Raw genomic sequence first — 20,684 nt, 5'->3', positions numbered from 1 at the left:
TAGTTATCAAGCAAATCCTACATTTCTTATTCCGCTTTGGTTTTTCTTCTAAACTTTGTGCGGAATTGACATTATAGATGAAGCTTCTCAAGAAAATTCAGGTTGAAAGCGTCTCAACGCTTAGTTACAATTTTTCAACTAAACCCATCAGAACAGACAGACACCATACTTAGACCATCTGCAACCGAAGGGTCAAAGTGCCAAAAATGACCAGAAAACTGTTTCCAATTGAGGGTCAGGTCAAAGGGCTCGTGGATTCCACTGGACAAAAAATGGCCAAAAGGCCGACTAGCAAGGCCAAATGAGCCAGCCAACTTTTTTTTTTTTTTTTTTTTTTTTCAAATTTTTTTTCCCTATAACTTCATGCCATTAAATTCAATTAAGTAAACATGAAACAACATCAAACAATATGAAACAACATTAAATAAAAATTATACAACATAAAAAAAAACATTTAACGACATTTTTTTCGGCCAAGATTTGTAGCTTTTAAATTTAAGTTGTAGTTTCTAAATATAAGTTGTAGTTTTTAAATTTAAATAATAAATTATGTTTAGCCCTTTGACCCTCATTTGAAGACGATTTTTTATAACAAGGCTAAAACAAACCCTATGGCCCTTTGAACCTCGGTTGAAGATGATAAGAAATATGATCATGCACTTTTCATTAAAATATTAATTTCTTTGAGGGCCAGAGAGCTAAAACGAGCCCTCTGGCTCTCCTTCGGTTGGAGATGGTCTTACAAGTTCATGTTGCAATTCGCCGAAATTATCAGAAATCATCCAAGAATGATAACAAATTACGCTCTCGTCCGTATATCAAGCTCCAAAATTATATGTTTCACAAACTAAAGCATCATGGCTGAATGCATTGGTGAACCTTTAACTCAAAAATGCTAATCCAGAAATTCCTTGGGCTCTATATATATATATATATATATGTATGTATGTGTGTGTGTGTATATATATATATATATTAGATGTAAACTAGCTGCACAATTAACATAAACAGCAAATCATTTTGTATTTATTCAAAATAACTATAGGCCATATGCAAGTCGATATTCTCTCACCTGAATCCTCCTTTATCGCGATGACAACGTACACATCAAAACTCAATATCACTATGCTATTGTTACACAGTAACTTAAGTTAATGACAGCTCTGAGAATTTCACGAGATTTTATTGATTATATAGCTCCTCATCATGGCTCCACACCATGTAACAGAAAACTTTATGAATATAAATATCCAGATACACAATATTAAACGTAACAGATGCATAAATGAAGCATGTTAAGAATAAAATAAAAAATCCTGTCATACTATTGTACGACTACAATTCTAGAACAATAATCTGCTTCCTTGGAAGTGAATACCAAAATCATACCGATTGAACTTTTCCAAGTAGAAGCAGCTAATTGCACAATCATGGAATCTAGGTATGGTATATCTCAAACTTACAACGGTAAGTCTCTTAGAAATGATTATCAACATACCACCGCCATGATGAACCTTGGCTGAAATTAATATATCTAGTAATTACACTAAACAGTAGGAGGCATTTTGGGTACCTTCTGGTCATTCTTTAGCTGTGCATTTGCACCTGCGCTGATGCTCCGAAAGTTCCTGCCATGTTTCGAATTTTTTATTACGTAACTTCCCTTCAATGACACAGCAGAGACAGACATAACATCTTATTCAAAAGAGGGAGCAAGAAAGGAACAATACATTTTCCATTCAAATCTTTCCCACGTGTCTTGTTTGAGGAACAATACATTTTGACAAAGTTTCGTCAACAAGGTCAATGTTTATAATACCTGAATCTGCTTCTGAAGAAACTTCACATACTCCACCGCCTCGTCTAACATATCGGCAGTATTAGTTTGCTGCAAAGAAAATCGACAGAAGCACCACACCAAACAATTGTAAGCTATTGTCCGCTTAGTTTCACAAAACAAATAAAAAGTTTGGACAAGGTTCATATACACAATTTACAGATTTTGAAGTTATTCAAAATATCTTCCGGTTTCTATTCTCTGTAGAAAATTTTAAGATGGTTTTACAAATGCTAGGGTTAAGAAGTTGGAAGGACACAGTTTTATACAAAAATGTTCTCTTGGTCACCTGGTGACCACGAGATGCATGGTCGCTCATCCTTTGATTCGATATCATGGATTAGATATGCTTTTAATGTTCTAATCTCAACCCTTAATATCTAATCCAAGGGTAAGTGACCATGTATCCTTGGTCACCAGGTGACCAAGAGAATGGGACTCGAGTTTTATAAGTATTAGGATTTCAAGTTCGAAGTTTATTTATGAAAGGTAAAAATTTAATAAACATGAAACAAAAACAATTACATTACCATGGGACAAGCAGTCCTATGATGTTACAAAATTGAATAAGTTGCAATTACATAACACACACCACAATCTCAATAAATTGTAGCCACAGCCCAATCCGAATGGATGAGGAAAGTGTTTATTTAAGCTATTTAGAAACCGAAGCCCACTATAATGCCAAACAACACACTCGTTCCCACGAAAGGGATACCTCCTCTCCTCATATTCCTTCAAAATCCTAGCATTCCTTTAGACACAAATGTTCAAAATCCATCAGCTCCATCATATTTGCACCTTTTCTGCTCCACCGAAGGTACAACCTCTCTCTTTTATAAAGTACGCATGACTAGGGAGTCATAAAAGTCAACCTTGCCGCCCTAAATAACTTTCTCCATAAGCAAGTGAGACCAATGGCCAAAATAACACTAAGTTCACCAACATATACATATTCTTTTCAATAATCACTGTACTGTTATGGCTTCACTGCAGGCTGCAGCGATGCAACTTGTTCCCACACATGACGTTTGTTCCATACACTGAAAAATGCTCACATGCTACTCTCTTAAAGAATTTCATTCACTCAAATTCTTCAATACAAGATTCAAGTGATTACTACAGTTTGAAGCATGAAAAGTATTGCTACCACATCACCATTATAGCAACGATAACCGTGCATAGAAGTACTCTATTTAAATAGCCCCCAAGCCAAAGAGTACTCGTGACCTCTACAACAACAACACAAGACAACAAAGCCTTTTCCCACTAGGTGGGGTCGGCTGTGGGAAAAAATGCGTTAGTGTACTTTTCTCATTTCATTGTAATTTTCTTGACCATTATTATTTTTTTTATCTAAAAGATATTATCTTTATCAGTAACATTCCTAACTTGTTACCCTACAGGTTAAGCTTGATGGTAATTTGAAATATAATGGATGCTTACAGTTTACTGCATATCGTGATAACTTTGCATCTCAATAAAAAGCGGAGAAGAAAGGAGTTGCAAAATACGAAAGTAAACAAGAAATCATTTAAATGTTTATTAACCATTAAAATTGATGCAGATAATTAAAACAACCCTTCATAACCCAATGACCTATCTGGGATAATTTTCTTGTAGATACACTCCTTAAACAAGCATCGACCCACAAGCCTTTAAGGAAAGTTGATGCAACTTCGAATAGACGTGGGTCTGAATTCTAAGATTTCATCATAAAGTAGATACTGATTGCTTAAATTTAAAACCTATACAATGGCTATAATAATGAATACATCAACCATATACTGTTACCATTTCTGTAAGTTATCTTATGCTGTAAAATGTTTAATTCAAACATCTAGACTCCAAATCTACAAAAATTTGATTGCCTAGATTTAAAATCTAAATAGTTGAGAATCCAAAACGAGCCTTAAATTTGTTTGAGATATGATTTTTCATACAATTCTATAGTTTAAATTAATTTCACCACTACTTAGTTTTCAATATTCATGACACAAATGTTAATCATAAAAAACATGGTTAAAGTAAGTGATGCAGGACTCGAAGGAGAGATTTTTCCAAGTCCCAGGTATTCAAGCGGTACTCCACATGTAATAATACAAGTGGAGTAACTAATATAATTTTTTTTGTGGCCCTCCACTTATTTTATGACACGTAAAGTATCTGCTTGAATACCAGACATTTGGAAAATTTCTCGACTAGAAGAACTAAAATGTGTAGAAAACCGGGGCCTTAAAACTATACAAAAATTGATAAAAATAAACTGAATAGGAAGGAGGTTCAAGCCTCAAGGGTGTACCTTATCCATGTTGGGCACAAGCTCTTGAAGCTTCCTTATGCGATCACTGATCTTAGTCCTCCTGACCTATAATATAAAAAATTAACCAACAAATTAAATTTGGTATCTTATAATTAATATAAATAAATTCCTTCACCTTTCAAATTTCTGGAGAAATATATACAATTAGTGTGTAGGTAACAAGTGATTAAGTTAAGTTAATGGAAACAATTACAAACCCTTTCAGCAATGCTCCTGGGATGCGTAGCACAACCACGCTTGGCCCTCACCCTGCAACCCACCGAATCCTCCAATCCTCCTTCCTCCACTTTCTGCCATTTCACAAATTAATCCAGATTACTAAATTTAATTTTAATTAATTAATTAATTAAACTAGATTAACAAACTAATAACCATATAATTCATTAAATAAAAAATAAAAAACTGACCACATGTGTGTCGGAGGAAAAGTGGTGTTGCTGTTGCTCCCGAACCCTCTTATTAGCAGAGGAAGAAGGGCTGTTTGGGGACAACGACGACGACGGCGACACAAAGTCGAGGTGGGCCGGAATTCCAAACCCGGCGAAATATCCCCCCGACCCCCCGCCGCCGCCATTAAAATCAGCCGGTGAGCTTTTCTGTCGACTAAGGTACCCAGCTGCACCATCATACAAAGCTGGATCCACCGTCGTACAAGGCGTGTTGCCGGCAAGAAGCTCAGTCAAGCACTGTGTCGGCTTCAGTGGGTCCTCCTCGTCCTCTTCAAGCAGCGCTTCTAACCATGTGGCTGGGGCCGAGCTGTACCGCCCGAGTCCGCCTCCTCCTTGACTCACTTCACCGCCGCTGCTTCCGCCGGCCGCCCGTTGCATCTGCTTTGGACGGACACTCAGACTCAGCTCTTTGCTTGCTCGCTCGCTCGCTCCTTCAGTACCTTTAATAATAAAATAATAATAGCTTGAATTATTTTCTATTTTTGTTTCCGCCCGTCCTTCCTTTTCCCCTCTGAGCTTTTGATGGTTTCAATATTTGGAGAAAGAGAAAGAAAGGAAAGGAAAGAGGAAAAAGATAGACTTGTACTTGAGCGACAATTAATGGCCAGGCTCAGATCAGTATCTATTTGTGGATTCTCTTCTTCTTTTTTTTTTTTTTTTTTTTTTCACAATCTATATTAATTAATAAAACACTCATTGTTAATCAAAATTCTATAAAATTATCAGTTTAACTCTCTAATTAAAATAAAATATGAATAAGAAATATGGAACATAAATATAATTTCATACAATCAAATTTTGCTTTTTTTTTTTTTTTTCAAAATCTCATTTTCATGTAATCCCAATATATCTCTAACTAAATAAAAAATAAAAAAAGTTCCCACTTCCGCATTTTCTTCCTCTCTCTTTGTATTTCAAAAAATAAAAAATAAAAAATTTTCTCACACACTTTATGTGTACCCATATACTAGTATTTTATAATATTAATGTGTAAATTTTATTAAAATTATGAAATGACAGAGAATATAATCTCACTTTTGAAAATCTCTTTTCTCTTTGAACTTTTTACTTTGATTACTTTTGTTTTCTTGCCTCTTCAATGTTGTACCAAATCAAGAAAATGAAATCTCTTAGCTGGAGAATAACTCAGATAGCATGTGTACATCATTATAATTTTGTGTCAATAAAATAAATATATTTGAACAAAACTTATATATGTCTTCATTTTATTAATACATAATGTCACTGTAGTGATATATTTGTATATGCAAGCCTTTATCCATCAAACTAAAACATTCTTGGTTAAAAGTTATATGTTTTCGTTTTATCTTAAATAAGGTCATCTCCAGCTGAAGGATCCAAAAGGCCAGAGGGCTGAAAATAGCTCGAAAACCGTCTCCAACCGAAAGTTAGGCCAAAGGGCTCGTGAACCCCACGGGACAAAAGAGGACCAAATGGGCAACCAACTGGCCAGCCCACTTTTTTTTCTTTTTTTTTTTTTTTTTTTTTTTTTTTGTTCTTTTCCATTTGCCCAACCACTTTAGGGTTTAGGGTTTTAGATATTTTTTTTGTCCCAACCCACTTTTTTTTTTTTTCTAATTCTTTTTCCTACTCCATTTCTCACATATTTTTCATCATTGAACATTATCTTACTTCATTTTATTTCAAATTTTTCACATTCCATACTATAGCCCTTTGGCTCTCAATTGGAGATGGTTTTTTGTCATAGGGCTATGTTTGACCTATGGCTCTCTAGCCCATTAGTTGGAGATGGTAAAAAATATAATCATGCACTGTTTATTAAAATATTAATTCTCTTGGAGGATCAGAGAGCTAAAATGAGCCATTTTGCCTTTCTTCGGTTCAAGATGGTCTAAGTGTTAGTGTTTAATATGGAAAAGGAAACAAACATGATTAATATTCGTGCCAAGCAGTTAAATATATCATAACTACGAAAAAAAATTAGTCCATGAAGCCGTTTGTGTTAAGAGTTTGATTCAATATAAGAGTGTTAAAATCTGCAGAATGTCATTTTTGTAATACAGTTTAGTACTATTTTGTTTTCACTTGTAAGTGAGAGATCTTACGTTCGATTCTCGTAAAAGGAGAATTTGAACCATATTATTGCTAGTCCATTATGAGGGTAAGTCCACCTCATTTCCCTTAATGTAGTTAATATCACTTGTTAAAAAAATAAAAATTGTAGAATACCAATACATAATGTCTCCTTTATTGTGCATGTGGCATCGGTTTGTTTGGAAGTGCTTTTGATTACAGTGTTTTTGAAATCCAAAAGCACTTTAAATACTTCATTCAAGAAGTACCGTTTATGGATTGGTTCTTGTAGAAAGTATTTAAAATACCTTCTAATAATTTATTTACGTTTTTACTAAAAATTGATTTCAAAAACACTTTCTATAAAAACGATTTTAGTCATTTTAAAACAACTTCAAAAAAATCTATCCCTAACATTGAGTGCCTAATAATTGATAAATATCTCCTACCACATAAAGATCTGTCGGCCTTTGATTTAGCAAGTACGCGAAAATGAAATGAAATGATAGCAAACATCTGTTTTCCAAACCGTAGCTCCTCCTTGATTTTGGACCGTTGGATGGGTGGAAAAGGTGTATGATTGCTAAAGTCAACGGTGAATGATGAGTAATAATGACGTGCACGTTACTTATAGGGTTGGTTGCACATATACGTGTGGTTGGACGGTCACGGACCCTGCAAGGCTGGAGTGCCGCAACGTCATCGTTCTGGACCGATAACGGCGTCTTCAATGTCACAAAGACTGGCAAGCCCCAGACGAGACACAGCGCGTGGAGGAACTTATGGATTAAAATGGATACGAGGGTGACATTGGCGCGTGACGTAAATTATGTTGGGTAGATATTAAATTATGTTGGGTATATATGGTTATGCTTTTTGTGGCAAATTTAAGGAGAGGAGACAGCAATGGTTCCCATTCTACAAAAAGAAAGTTATTGTTTTGGCTTTGGATGTGGACCTTTTACTTGCTGTCATCTGTTTTGAAGGGAAATTTTTCAGTGTACTTAAAACATGATTCGGTACATTATATAAGTGGTTGAATTTTCTCAAGTATCCGAATATTTATACTATGACAGTTAGTGTATCAGAGCATGTTTCCGGCACATTAAAAACCTCTTCTACCAAAGGGTTTGTGAGAATAGTGGGGACCCATATCAGTAGGGTGGAGTGGTTGAATTTTCTCAAATATCAGACTATTTATATTATAACCCTTGGTGTATCAGATCGTATTTCTAGCACAAAATTCCTCCTTTGCTAAAGTGTTTGTGAGAATGGTGGGGACCCATATTGTTAGGGTTGGGTGGAATCCAAACGGCTGAAATATGTTGGGGAAGATTGTGATTTTTCAAAAATGGGACTCACTTTGTACATAAGTAGAATTGTCTGAGCCGAAAAATGATTAAATTGCCCTTCAATGAGCGACATTTACTTGCTATCTTGTTAATATTTGGTCGTTATTTGGTTATTCCCTACGTTCTTTAATTTTCATTGTCGTGTCTTTAAATATAAGTGAGTGGTATAATCGTTTTTCCACTAATTAAGCATTTCATAATAACTAATTAACTTTTTTTTTTTTTAACAATTGATACTATCTACACTAAAAGAAATGGATGGACTTAGTCTCACAATGTGGTTCAAATTCACCTTTGGCGAGAATCGAACCTATTACCTGTCACTTACATATAAAATGAATATCATTAGATTGTGGTACTAAGTAGCAACTAATTAACTAATTTTTTAATACATACGACATTATCTACACTAAAGAATGAAGAAGTGAATTAAGCATCACAATAAGCTAATCGTAATAATTTAGTTTAAACTCGCCTTTAGAGATGATTGAACCTAAATCCTAACTAATTTAATTAATTATTTCCTCCAACTCATCATTCCAATTTATTACGTCGTAATACCTTAATTTAGGTATAAAGAACGCGATTGACTAGATTATAAATCAACGAGAGACACTGAGATGACTCTATTCAAATCATTTTAACGGATTTACACATCTTTGAATCCATCTCATAATGAAGATAATAATTATCTTCGAGCATCACACAGACTATAATGTTAACAAAGAATTTCTAGATCATATTAACAAAGTATTCAACCTTCTCTTATCGAATGTTTAGTGTTGTCATTCACATGTCAGTGCGAATAGGTTATTACAGTTTGGGGGGTGTTGGTCTCCAAGAACAATAATTGGTCTCCAAAAACAATAATTTGTAAGTTTTTTTTTCTTTTTATAGTCAAAGGAAAAGTTAAAAAAGAATTAAAAAAAATGTGAAGATTATTTTAGAAACAATAATGGGTGGGAAAATGATGTTTTTACTTTTTAATTTTGACAGTGGTGAAGAAATAAGGTGGGTGGAGAAATAGTGAAATGTGGTTGATTCTGGCAACTCCTTACATTTTATTATACTAGCTTATTGCCACAAACTCACGCATATGGCAATTTGTTTTTTTTCTGGCATATTTTTATCTTGTAACTTTTATAGCTTTTAATTTTTATTTTTTTTTAAGAAATTTTTTTATTATTAAAAGGAGAGTTCGAAACTATTATAATAATTTATTAATTTTACTCTTTTTGCCATTTTATTATTTTATCTAAACTACATTAATAAAATTCCTTTTGTCAACTAAAAGAGGGTAAAAAGACAATTTTGTCTTCTACCACACAACAAAATCATGGGCAGTGAAGTAAATTCACACAAACTCAATTTTATAGTTTTTTTTTTTTTTTTAAAGCCTCACCCAAGGGTGATCCTAACATCCTGTAATTTTGAAAAATAAAATATATAAAGGAAAACTTCTCTTTAATCCACATTCATTTTTGCTCCCTTTCTCCTTCCCAATTTAAAATAAAAATAAAAATTATTTTCACACACAGAGTGTGGGGCATATGCTAGTTTCTATAAACTAATTTCTTTTTATTTTGGAAACTCTTATTAAGCAGGGATAAATTGTTTTGGTGATTTGAATAATTTACTAAAGGGTTTTTGACACGCCCTGATCCCCATATCCTCCAAACATTAGGATAGGCACGTGCTGGCCAACATCCGAAGGTGACGAAGTCATTTTAACATGCATGCAAGTTATGAAGAAAGAACGAACATAAATAAAATATGTAAAATTTAACATAACAAAATATGTGAATGTGGGAACGTGTTCAGAGCATACAACTAATAAAAAATAATATGAAAGGAATATTATAAAAATGGTACGAACAAAGGAACGGGTCTTCCACCGAGAGAACTCGAAGATACCAATGCGGAAGTACCTTTACGCCGGGATCGTACACCTTGATTCTAAGTCCTGAAAGATGTGCAAAAACAAAGCATGAGTGGATCAAAGTTGAATAATAATAATAATAATAATAATAATAATAATAATAATAATAATAATAATAAGAAAACCATTTTCTTTCGAACATACTAACCCCTATTTTGAAAACACATATAACATAATATGTAATGGGCTTTCCGAAAACCCTAGCATGCCATAAAACATTCATAAAGCATGTATGTATAAAATAGTGCTCAATAATGGTAACATAGTCGCCTAAAGGTAATTCCATAAAACCTTCGTCAATCATAAGAAAGTGTACTTAACTAGGGGTATCATAGTCGCCCGAAGGCATAACCATCACCCAAGGGTGAAGTTGTACGACATTGGGTTACGCCAATGAAGAAATACGGTAGGTTCCATCACCCGAAGGTGAAGCTGTACGACTCTGGGTTACGCTAAAGATGAAAAAGCATAACACATCGACACTAACTGTGACTAGTGAAGTTGTGCAACATTGGTTTCGCCAATGAAGCTAGAAGTATGCCATAAATATCTTACTACTCATCAATTGTGTCATACGGACATAGACACTCGTGTTGTGCGTATGCTTTGTATGATTACCCACTAAGTAAGCACAAAAAACATAAACATAATCTTTCCAAATCATATCATCAGAGCTCAATAGCTCAAACATCATAATTCTAGCTCAAATCATCATCATAAATCCAAATTCACAAGTCCATAATATCTCGAAAGGCGTAAAAGCAATAGGTCGTAAAATCTTTCATAAAACGTACGTTCGATAAATCATAAATAATGCGTAAAACATAAAATTATGAAATCATGCTTTTCGTGAATGCAAGCTTAGTATTTTAATAAAAATCATGCAATTTGAGAAGGGGTCTACTCACAGATACTCTGTCACCAAAGAGCCGTGCAAACTAGAAAGGATGGGGTCGCCACTAACAAACGCACCTTGAAACGAGACGAACATATTGGTACCCTTCTCGATGTCTAACTTGCATGTGGTTTGGCCAGATTATGGCCTGGAAGGTCGCAAGTTTGCCAAAAAACTGGGTTTTTTGCTAGATTTCAATTTGGGATCCTGTGGTGGCCAAAGTTGGCCGGAAAAAACCTGCAAAGAGTCGTCCCCTCACTGGAAAACTAGGGAAGGCTTTCCCTGAGAAAAACTTAAACAGTGGGGGAGCCATTGTGCAGCGAGAAAAGAAATATTTAAGAGGTTTTTCATCGTTCTTAGTCCAAGGGTTTCGCAGAGAGCATGGGGATGATGATAGGGTTGCCGTTATTGTTGTTGTATATGTGTATGCATGTGTGTGGCTCAGAGATAAGAGAAAAGTACAGAGAGATGATAGGGAGGGAAAATGAGAGAGAGTAAAATGAGAGAAAGAGATTGATGGGAAGAGGGGGTCCAGGGAACAAGGAAACATATGTGGACCTTAGTGGCTCATATGACAAGGCCAAAAGAGCCAAAATGGGAAAATATCCCGCGAACGTAAAATTACCAAAACCCCCTAATATTCCAAATTCCGTAGAATCGTTGTCATAACTCTGAATTTAATTTCGTTCGTGTCTACGCATTCATAAGAACGAGTGTTACACGGATACGTTAACATAATGGGTTATACGTCTCCTAATACGAGGGTCAACTAAAGTCAACGACTTCGCCTCAAAGGGCATTTTCCTAAAATCATACTTTTAAAATTAATAAAACTGTAAAATTAGGGATGAGTTGTTACAGTTTTTATCAGTCCTTGAAATTGACCCCTCTTTAAATGGTCCATAAAATTAAAAAATGATCAACGTAGACCCTGAAATGGGTATTGCAAATACATGTAATCATTCTGACACAATTTTATTAAAAAAAAAAAAAATTGTTATGTACTTATATGGTATATAACTAGTCCCATAAGTCTAATTATATATTCATATATGAATTAACAATATTTAGATGATAATGATAATTTCTATTTTTATTTTTAATATACCAAAAATCATTTTTGTGACATCCCGTCCCAAAATTTAATGTATTTTATTCTCGGTTACAATGAAATTTCTAAAATGTTCCTGAGATGCCACGTAAGCCGTCCATGTGGACCTCAATTTTTCTTTCACTTTCCCACTCTTATTTTATTATTTCTGAATAGTACTTATTTTTACGAATGCATAGCCACATACGAAATTCAATTTGGACTTATAATGAACAAGTTACGTTCGAAATTGTGTAAAAATACCTAAGACAAATTCAAAACTTGAAATTTTCTCCTTATGCAGCATGCACCATTGCATAGTTCTTTTTGGAACAGGAAATCAGCCTTGATGTAGTGTAAAAACTTGCATGAGTTGACCGATTTAATTAAAGAGAAGCAAATTGGTTTTAATTAATATGTTATTAGATTTGAGTGTGTGAGTGGGACCTTGTGCAGGGTGTAAGCCTACACTTGTTTCATATGGAAATGAGTAATGATATTCATACCACATTTTTATACCACCTTAGGTGACATCTGATGTGTATAGTCACATCATTGGAAAAATTTACAAAATCCAAGGAAATGAGGAGAAAAACTCATCGTATATCACAATCATAATTTAATTAACTAGTTTTTCTTAATTAATAGTTTATTAAATAATGAACTAAATTTAAAAATCTGATTAATTTAAATGATATGGCTGTCCACATCAAATGCAACTTAAGATGGTATGAAAATGTGGTACAAAAACATGGTATGAATAACATTACTGGAAATTCAAGGCATGCAAATGGCATTTAGCGATTTCTCATCTCCTCCCTCTCGGACACACGCAACAACCACCATCATCACTCCAAGCTCCACCAACACCTCTAAATTCTCCAAAAAATTATCTACGATCCTCTGCAACTCCTTGGTGGTGCCGGAAGCTTCCTCAACTATGGTAAGCCCAAGATTTCCACCCTTAAGCTCTAACTTGAGTTTTTCTGTATAGTTTACTAGCATGCATGCAAGTTTCCATGTGTTGCATCAACACACAACCTAAACCAATTAGTGAAGCATCACCATAGATTTCAAAGTTACCGCTATCGTCAGGAAGAGCAAGAACGAGGGCATAAGTAAGGCAGTACTTCAATTGCTGGAAACTATTTTCACAGTCATCATTCCATTCGAATTTGACACCTTTCCAGGTCAACTTTGTGAGAGGTAGAGCTATGGTGGAGAAATCTTTCACAAAACGTCGATAACAACAGGTAAGACCAAGGAAACTTCGTATCTCAGTGACATTTTGCAGACGTTCCCAATTCTCAATGCTGCAACTTTCTGGGGATCAACATGAATACTATCAGCTGAAATTATGTGCCTAAGGAAAGATACTTAATTCAACCAGAGTTGGCATTTGTTGAACTTAACGTGCAATTGATTGTCTTAGAGCTTCTTCAAGACTAAACGCAAATGTTTAACATGATCAACCTCGCTTTTAGAATAAATGAGTATGTCGTCAATAAAAACAATGACAAATCTATAGAGGTAGGGGGCAAAATATATGATTCATCAGATCCATGAAAGCAGCTGGGGTATTCGTCAACCTAAATGGCATCATAAGGAACTTATAATGGCCATATCGAGTTCAAAACGCCGTCTTGTGAACATCCTCACTTTTGATCTTCAACTGGTAATAGCCAGATCTAAGTTCAATTTTGGGAAATACTCGAGCACCATGTAGTTGATCGAAGAGGTCATCAATTTGAGGCAAAGGATAACGATTTTTAATCATTACCCAATTGAGCTACCTATAATCAATGCAAAGTCTCAACGTCCCATCCTTCTTCCTGACAAATAAGACTAGAGCTCTCCATGGGGAAGTACTAGGATGGATGAAACCCTTATCTACTAGTTCTTGTAACTGAGCCTTAAGTTCTCTTAATTCTGCATGAGTCATTCTGTAAGGTGCAAAGAAAATTGGGTTAGTACTTGGAATTAGATCGATGTTGAATTCTATATCCCGATCAGGTGGCAATCCATTTAAATCTTCTGGGAAAACATCGGGAAACTGGTTGACCAAGTCGACATCCTCGAGTCATACACTAAGTACCATTCACAACCCTTCTTCAACATTCTTTTCACCTTCATGGTAGAGATAAGCCCATGCTTCAACTTCCGGTGTTCATTAACAAAAGTGACCATTGACAAACCCGGTCGTTAAAAAGTGACTACTTTATTTCAACAGTCTACCATGGCATAGTTTTGACTTGGCCAATCCATTCATAGAATCATGTCAAAGTCTACGAGCTCTAAGGGAATGAAGTTAGCTGGTATGATTTGATTTGCAATGATGACAGGGCATCCCTTATACTCGTACTAAGCAAAGCACAAATCACCACACGGCATAGTGATGCACATGTCGTACCATTTATAAGTACCTTGGGGTGGGGTCAGTTGAGCAAATATATGGGATATTATCGAGTGGGTAGCACCCGTATCAATAAGTATTCTAGCAAAGTGGCCAAGAACATTTAACGTACCTATAATCAAGTCATGGTTATTCTGGGCATCTTGATAGGTGATGTTGTTAACATAACCATGAATCTGTTGTGATTCTCCACGGCATGTTCCCCTATTTCCTTTGTTTTGATTTCCTCATCCTTGATTCCCACGTCCCTAGTAGTTTCATCTATTTGCTCCATCAGTGTTAAACGCATCTCCAAAGTCCTGGTACTGACCTCCACCGTACCACTGGTGTCCACCCTCTTGGTATTATGGCATATTCCTTAGATATTGCATCTTGTTCCCAGTCTAGGGAACCATAGAAGCAAGATACTGGTTGATTAGTAGTAGATAATAAGCTATTTCTCCTTGGTAATTGATGGCTCCACTGTACGTGGGTTGCCGTTGAGGCCCTTGACCTAAAAATTGGGTCGGCTGGTAAGAAAGGATACTGGGAGTTGTTTCTACTATCTCTGGGACACTGGTTGGCTCTGTGTCCTTACTTCCCACAAGTGTAACATGCATTACTTCATTGATTACATTCACTATAGTGACGAGTGTTGCACCGAAAATAGTTTTGAAGACTAGAGTTGTTAGAGCTCCCCTACCGATGGAATCGGGAACTCTATCAGGATTTACCCCCAGAGCAAGATGAGCTAAAGTTAAACCATTGGATGATCCGGAATTGTAGCCACTTCTCTTGAATGACTAGTTATGGCGAGGGCTGAAAGAAGACTAACCACGATTATTCTTCTTCTAAGAGCTTCCACTTGCCTCATCAACTATGTCGTTCAGACCATTCTCAGATTCCTCGATTCGTACCAAACCCTCGTAAAATTTTTGGCAGGTAATGCATGGAGTGCCTGATGCTAAATATTGAAGTTGTTTCCGTGTCCCCTTCTTAAACTGGAGTAGCACATCAGAGGGATCATTGGCAATGATGAGCCAGTAGCAAGAAAGGTCAATAAACTTTCTATGGTACTCCGTCACTGTCATGTTACCTTGCCTCAACTCAATGAATTCTCTTTTCTTTCGAGCTCGGTATTCCAACGGTAAGTACTTGATCTTAAAGCGGGCCTTAAAGACTTTCCAATCCTCATTTTCAACTTCTGGTAATTGATCCTTCTCATAAGCCCACCAAGCCTTGATTTCTTCCTGTAAGAAACATGTAGTTGTATGTGCCCATTGTTCTTCCGGAAAGTTACCTTGGCACTGTATGGCCAAGAAAGTCTTCTTTACGTGCTTAAACCATGTTTCTGCCTTCTCAGTTACCTCAGAGCCAAATAATTTTTTCACCTTGAGGCCACCGACGATCTCAATGAGACTCTTGTTTGAGGGACGAAAAACATTTGGTAAGGCGGCAGCAATGGCTGCTTCAATATTCGTGAAGTCTGGGAAGACAGCATTTATACGAGTTCGACAATGAGGCATATTCTGGCATCAGAGATTTCAACAAAGATTAGTGTTCAACATCACGTTTGTGATGAGTATGAGACCGACTACAACCATGCTCTAATACCAAACTGACACATCCCAACATGGAATGTTTATGTGTCTTTCCGAATCATGATATGCTGGCTGACACCAGGAGGATGACAAAGCCACAAAGTAAGGTTGATGTGTAAAAGTGAGAATAAATTTAAACTTTAAATAAATAAGCCAAAGTGCACAACATGATTGGGTGGTAACCCTTATTATAAATCAGAATAGTGTAGAAAGATAAAAGTTGTCTCATCCGTAAAGGATGATTATTTAGTACATAAGCAACGTACTTTGACCGAAAGACAATCAGTTACTTCCACTGAAACCTCGTACTCCCACGAGCTCACTCTCTGTCCTAGAAGGGCCAAAAAACAAAGGTGAGTGAGCCAAGAAAAATAAAGTTTTCTGAAACCTTTTTGAAAACGTGTAACCCCTCGCTATAAAACAAGTATATGATTTCCCAAAGTAATAATATAATAATAGCTAGTAGGAAACCTTGCAGCATAAATGAGTTAAAGGATATAGGGTGTTACTACGAAATATCTCATCATCAAAACTCAAATAGTTGTCATAAGATCACAGTTATGAAAATCATTAAAAATTCATTGTTATGAAAATCACTGCTCCTTATCTATGTAGGCACACAAGTCATACAGAAAGTAGCTACATGAACAGGCTGGGTGTAGGTTTTATGTTCTAGTACTACATCACATGAAGCTGGCGATACGCGCATCACATACGAGTCCAAACAACAATTCTAGGGACAGGCTGTCACCTAACTTTGGATCCAAAGTGAATGTAAAAGGTGCATGTGAACATACACGTGAAGCTAGTCCTTAGCCCAGGACAGTACAACTAACTAATAAACTATGAAACCCCACCTGTAAAATGTTTGTATTTAAGACAATTTCCCTAAAAGTTTATAGAATTTTGCAATTTGGTCCCTTATCCTAATCTAATTCGGACCCTCCATCTTGATTTCCCTTCTTCTCACGCTGCCATGTGGCAGCCTTCTAATTCACTTATCCCTTTCTTTCCTTTCCCGAGTCTCTCTTGGATCTCTCACTCTCTTAACTCACTATTCTCTCTCACTTTTTTCACTATCTATCTCTCTTAGACTCTCTCTCTGATCTACACCCACACACACCCATAAAGACCCCCGACGATGACGCACCACCACCATCACCCTCATGAACCTTCCATCACTCTAACTTGTCTTTGCGAAGCCCGAGCCACCTAAAAAGCACCCAAATTTCTTCGGCGAGCCCCGTGCTTTTCGAATGAGATTCCAGCCACCTTGTCCATTCTCCGTTGGATCTCAGGTACAAAACCTCTTCCCCTCTCTTGTACCTTCATGTTCATAAGTAGATCGGTGTTTTTGCGTGGACCGGAGCTGGGGAAGCTTTGGCATCATCTTTGTCGAAATCAGGCCTTCAGGCCGTTGCATCTAAGCCCAAGCCTTAGAGCGACCCAAACCCAATGAACCAAGGCTCTGCCCCGTGTATAGGAAAAGTTACGTTTGAAATTGTGTAAAAATACCTAAGACAAAGTCAAATCTTGGAATTTTCTCCTTATGCAGTGTGCGACACTACATGGGTTCTTTGTGGAACAGGAAATCAACCTTGATGCAGTGTAAAAACTTGCATGAGTTGATCAATTTGATTAAAGAGAAGCAAATTGGTTTTAATTAATATTTTATTAGATTTGAGTGTGTGAGTGGGACCTTGTGCAAGGTGTAAGCCTACACTTGTTTCAGATGGAAATTCAAGGCATGCAAGTGCCATTAAAATAATAGTTCTAATAGATTTTTAAAACATATTCTCTCATCCAATCCATTAGACATCATACTCCCCATCACTTTTTTTTTCTTTTTCCCCTCACTTAGCCGGTTCTCTCTCTCTCTCTTTGTTCTCCTCCCTCCCTCCCTCCCTCCTTTTTCTTTTAGCCGTTTCTCATCTTCTCCCTCTCAAACACACGCGCCAACCACCACCATCACTCCAAAGCTCCACCAACACTTCCAAATTCTCCCAAAAATTATCTAAGACTCTCTGCAACTCCTTGGTGGTGCCACACTCAGATGAAAACAAGGTTCCTGTTTTGGCGTTCGATAAACTTCGACAAATGGAAGTTTCCCTGACCATGGTAAGCTCAAGATTTCAACCCTCCAGCTCTCCCTTGAGTTTTTCTGTGTAGTTTACTAGCAAGCATGCCAGTTTCCACACATTTATGGTTCTTAACCCACCATGTTTTCCAGCGAGTTGTAGGTTTTTCCAAGCTAACCCATCGAAACCTTGTTGTTGTGGTTGAGTTTGAAGGTGTAAGACAACTTCCCACTAGCCCTAGGCCACAGGTTTGAGCTTGCATGCCTAAATCCACTTCGAAATCGACGAAAACGAGGAACTCAAACTCGGGCCGTCTCTTTCAAGCCATTTTCCAATGACCTCTGACAAACTTTTGGCCTTGAAATAGGTATAATCTTATTTTTCCCGTCCTAAGCTTTGTTTTGATATATTATGGGCAAACTTTGGTTGTGAAATGGCTCTAAACAAAGGGTTTGAATCCTCCCTAGATTTTCCGACGAAAATCTGCAGCAAAGAAAAAGAAAAAGAAAAACCCGGATCCTTTTTTTGAAATTGGAGGGAATATTTCCTTGGAATATTCCGTTAAAGTTAACTGTTGACTGTTAGTTAACTAAAGTTGACTTTTTTGAAAAATTGCCCAGGACCCTTCCTAGAGTTTTTCGAGAAGCTGATTCTGTTTTCGCACTCTGTTTTTCCAAATTCAATACCAACTATCTCCAAATTCTATTTTTGAGCAAACTAATGGGAAATTAGGTGTTTTGCATCAATTATTATTAGTTTAATGATTAGTATAGTAATTTCCCATATAAGAGAAGACCACCCAGAGGAGTACCACAAGCAGAATAGGTTGGGCGGCTACGACCCTGCGATTGTTTTTTACATAAAGATGTGACATGCCATGTTTATTTTCTTATTAGATTTTCTACACTTTATATTTTATTAACTGCGAGTATAAAATGTGGCATGACATCTTTATTCTTTATTTATAATCATTGTTACATGTGTGCTGACACGTCCGACCTTGATATTCCCCGAACACTAGGGTAGTCACGTGTTGGCCGACACACAAAGGTGACGAAGCCATATTAGGATGCATGAGAACTATGAATATTAATAAAATTATAGAAATTAAATATAATGAATATGCATTTAAGGAACGTGTTCAGAGCATACAACTAATCTAGAACACTAAAAGGAAATAATATAACATTGAATGAACAAAGAAGCAGGTCCTACACCGAGGGGACTCGAAGATGCCGATGCGAAACTGCCTTGACGCCGGGATTATACGCCTCGACTCTAAATCCTGAGAGGGCGCAAAACAAATATGAGTGGACTAAGTTGATATATATATATATATAATACTAAAACAGTTATCAATGTACTAACCCCCAAAGTTTTATGAAAACTCAATAGCATAATAAGTAATAGGTTTTTTCCGAAAACCCTAACATACCATAAAACCTTCATAAAACATATCTCATATATAATGTGCTAACTAATGGTATCCTAGTAACCTATGGTGTTCAATAATTATATCTCCCGACCCGCAGCCAATTACCATGTCTTTACGCCTGAAGCCAAAAATTATTTCTCTCGGCCTAAAGCCAACTCCATGTCTCTTGGCCCGAAGCCAGAGATTATTTCTCCCAGCCAGAAGCCAACTTCATATCTCTCGTAGGCAGAACAGTGACCACTAGATGAGCATAAAACATTGAATATACACTTTCCATGCCACATCCCTGCCCGGGCCCCCATCACATCCCCGGCTTGACTCGACCGTAGCACGATATTGTCTGTTTTGGGCCCCGACCACGCCCTCACGGTTTTATTTTTGGGAACTCACATGAGAACTTCCCAGTGGATCACCCATCCTGGGAATGCTCTCGCACGAACTCGCTTAACTTTGGAGTTTCAATGGAACCCGAAGCCAGTGAGCTCCCAAAAGGCCTCGTGCTAGGTAGAGATGGGAATATACATATAAGGCTTCCAGGATCCACTCCCCTGGACGATGTGGGATGTTACATTCCAAACATAGGTACATATATCTAAAAAACATCTTCATAGCATATAGTCATCCATCATATATACTATAAAGAAATGTGTAAAAACGTGTTCATAAGCAGTATATAGTCATTCATCATATATACTACAAAGAACATCAGTTTGATAAAATGTGGTGATTCAAAATATTCTCAGTGAGCACAATATCTCATAAAACGTATCATAAAACATAATCATTAAATCATGCTTTTCATGTATGCATTTCTACTATTAAAACATGGATTTTAGAATGGGTTCACTCACAGATACTTCGCCGCCAAAGAGCCACACAAACTAGTGAAGATGGAAACGCCACACTAAATGCACCGAAGCACATAAATGGTCCAATTAATAAAACTTTATTCAAACGATTAAATTTGGGAAAACGAACATCACAAACAAATTCAGGACGTCGAATTACCCTAAGAAGGGTCCCGATTAAATTTCGTAAAAGTTAACATTAAGAATATTCTATCTGGGTTGGGCTGGTAGTTTTGGGTCGACGGGTCCTAGGCCCAAAGGCCTGGTTTCAAAGGATTTTGGGTTGGATTTCAAAGAAATTGGGTTTGCCTATTTGGGTCGGTGTTCTATGGCCCAAGGCCTGGGGTTAGGGTTTTACAAATATGGGTTTGGGTTTAGATAAGGCTGAAA

At 36.6% G+C, this 20,684-nt stretch overlaps 2 protein-coding genes across 3 annotated transcripts; both read right to left on the bottom strand.

The window, feature by feature from the left end:
• Positions 1 to 1,278: 1,278 nt before the first annotated feature.
• Positions 1,279 to 4,998, bottom strand: LOC103967824 (transcription factor bHLH80). 2 transcript variants are annotated; one of them, XM_009381139.2, is made up of 5 exons: positions 4,568 to 4,998; positions 4,358 to 4,450; positions 4,140 to 4,205; positions 1,820 to 1,888; positions 1,279 to 1,628 (listed from the first exon to the last, which is right to left on the bottom strand). In XM_009381139.2, the coding sequence occupies exons 1-5, from the start codon at positions 4,985 to 4,987 to the stop codon at positions 1,581 to 1,583; spliced, it is 696 nt and encodes a 231-aa protein (XP_009379414.2). In that variant the 5' UTR covers positions 4,988 to 4,998; the 3' UTR covers positions 1,279 to 1,580. The 2 variants fall into 2 exon arrangements, with proteins under 2 accessions (XP_009379414.2, XP_048437534.1); XM_048581577.1 differs by lacking the exons at positions 1,279 to 1,628; positions 1,820 to 1,888 and adding an exon at positions 1,910 to 2,880.
• Positions 4,999 to 15,183: 10,185 nt separating this feature from the next.
• LOC125476040 lies at positions 15,184 to 15,858 on the bottom strand. Its single transcript, XM_048581758.1, has one exon. The coding sequence runs from the start codon at positions 15,856 to 15,858 to the stop codon at positions 15,184 to 15,186; it is 675 nt and encodes a 224-aa protein (XP_048437715.1).
• Positions 15,859 to 20,684: the final 4,826 nt, after the last annotated feature.

Source organism: the organism of the source record quoted next, unplaced genomic scaffold, assembly GCF_019419815.1.
Source record: "Pyrus x bretschneideri cultivar Hongxiangsu unplaced genomic scaffold, Pyrus_bretschneideri_v1 Contig17, whole genome shotgun sequence".
Taxonomy (NCBI): Eukaryota; Viridiplantae; Streptophyta; class Magnoliopsida; order Rosales; family Rosaceae; genus Pyrus; species Pyrus x bretschneideri.
Note: the sequence above shows the minus strand (reverse complement) of the source record. Positions and strands in the feature narration are given on the sequence as shown.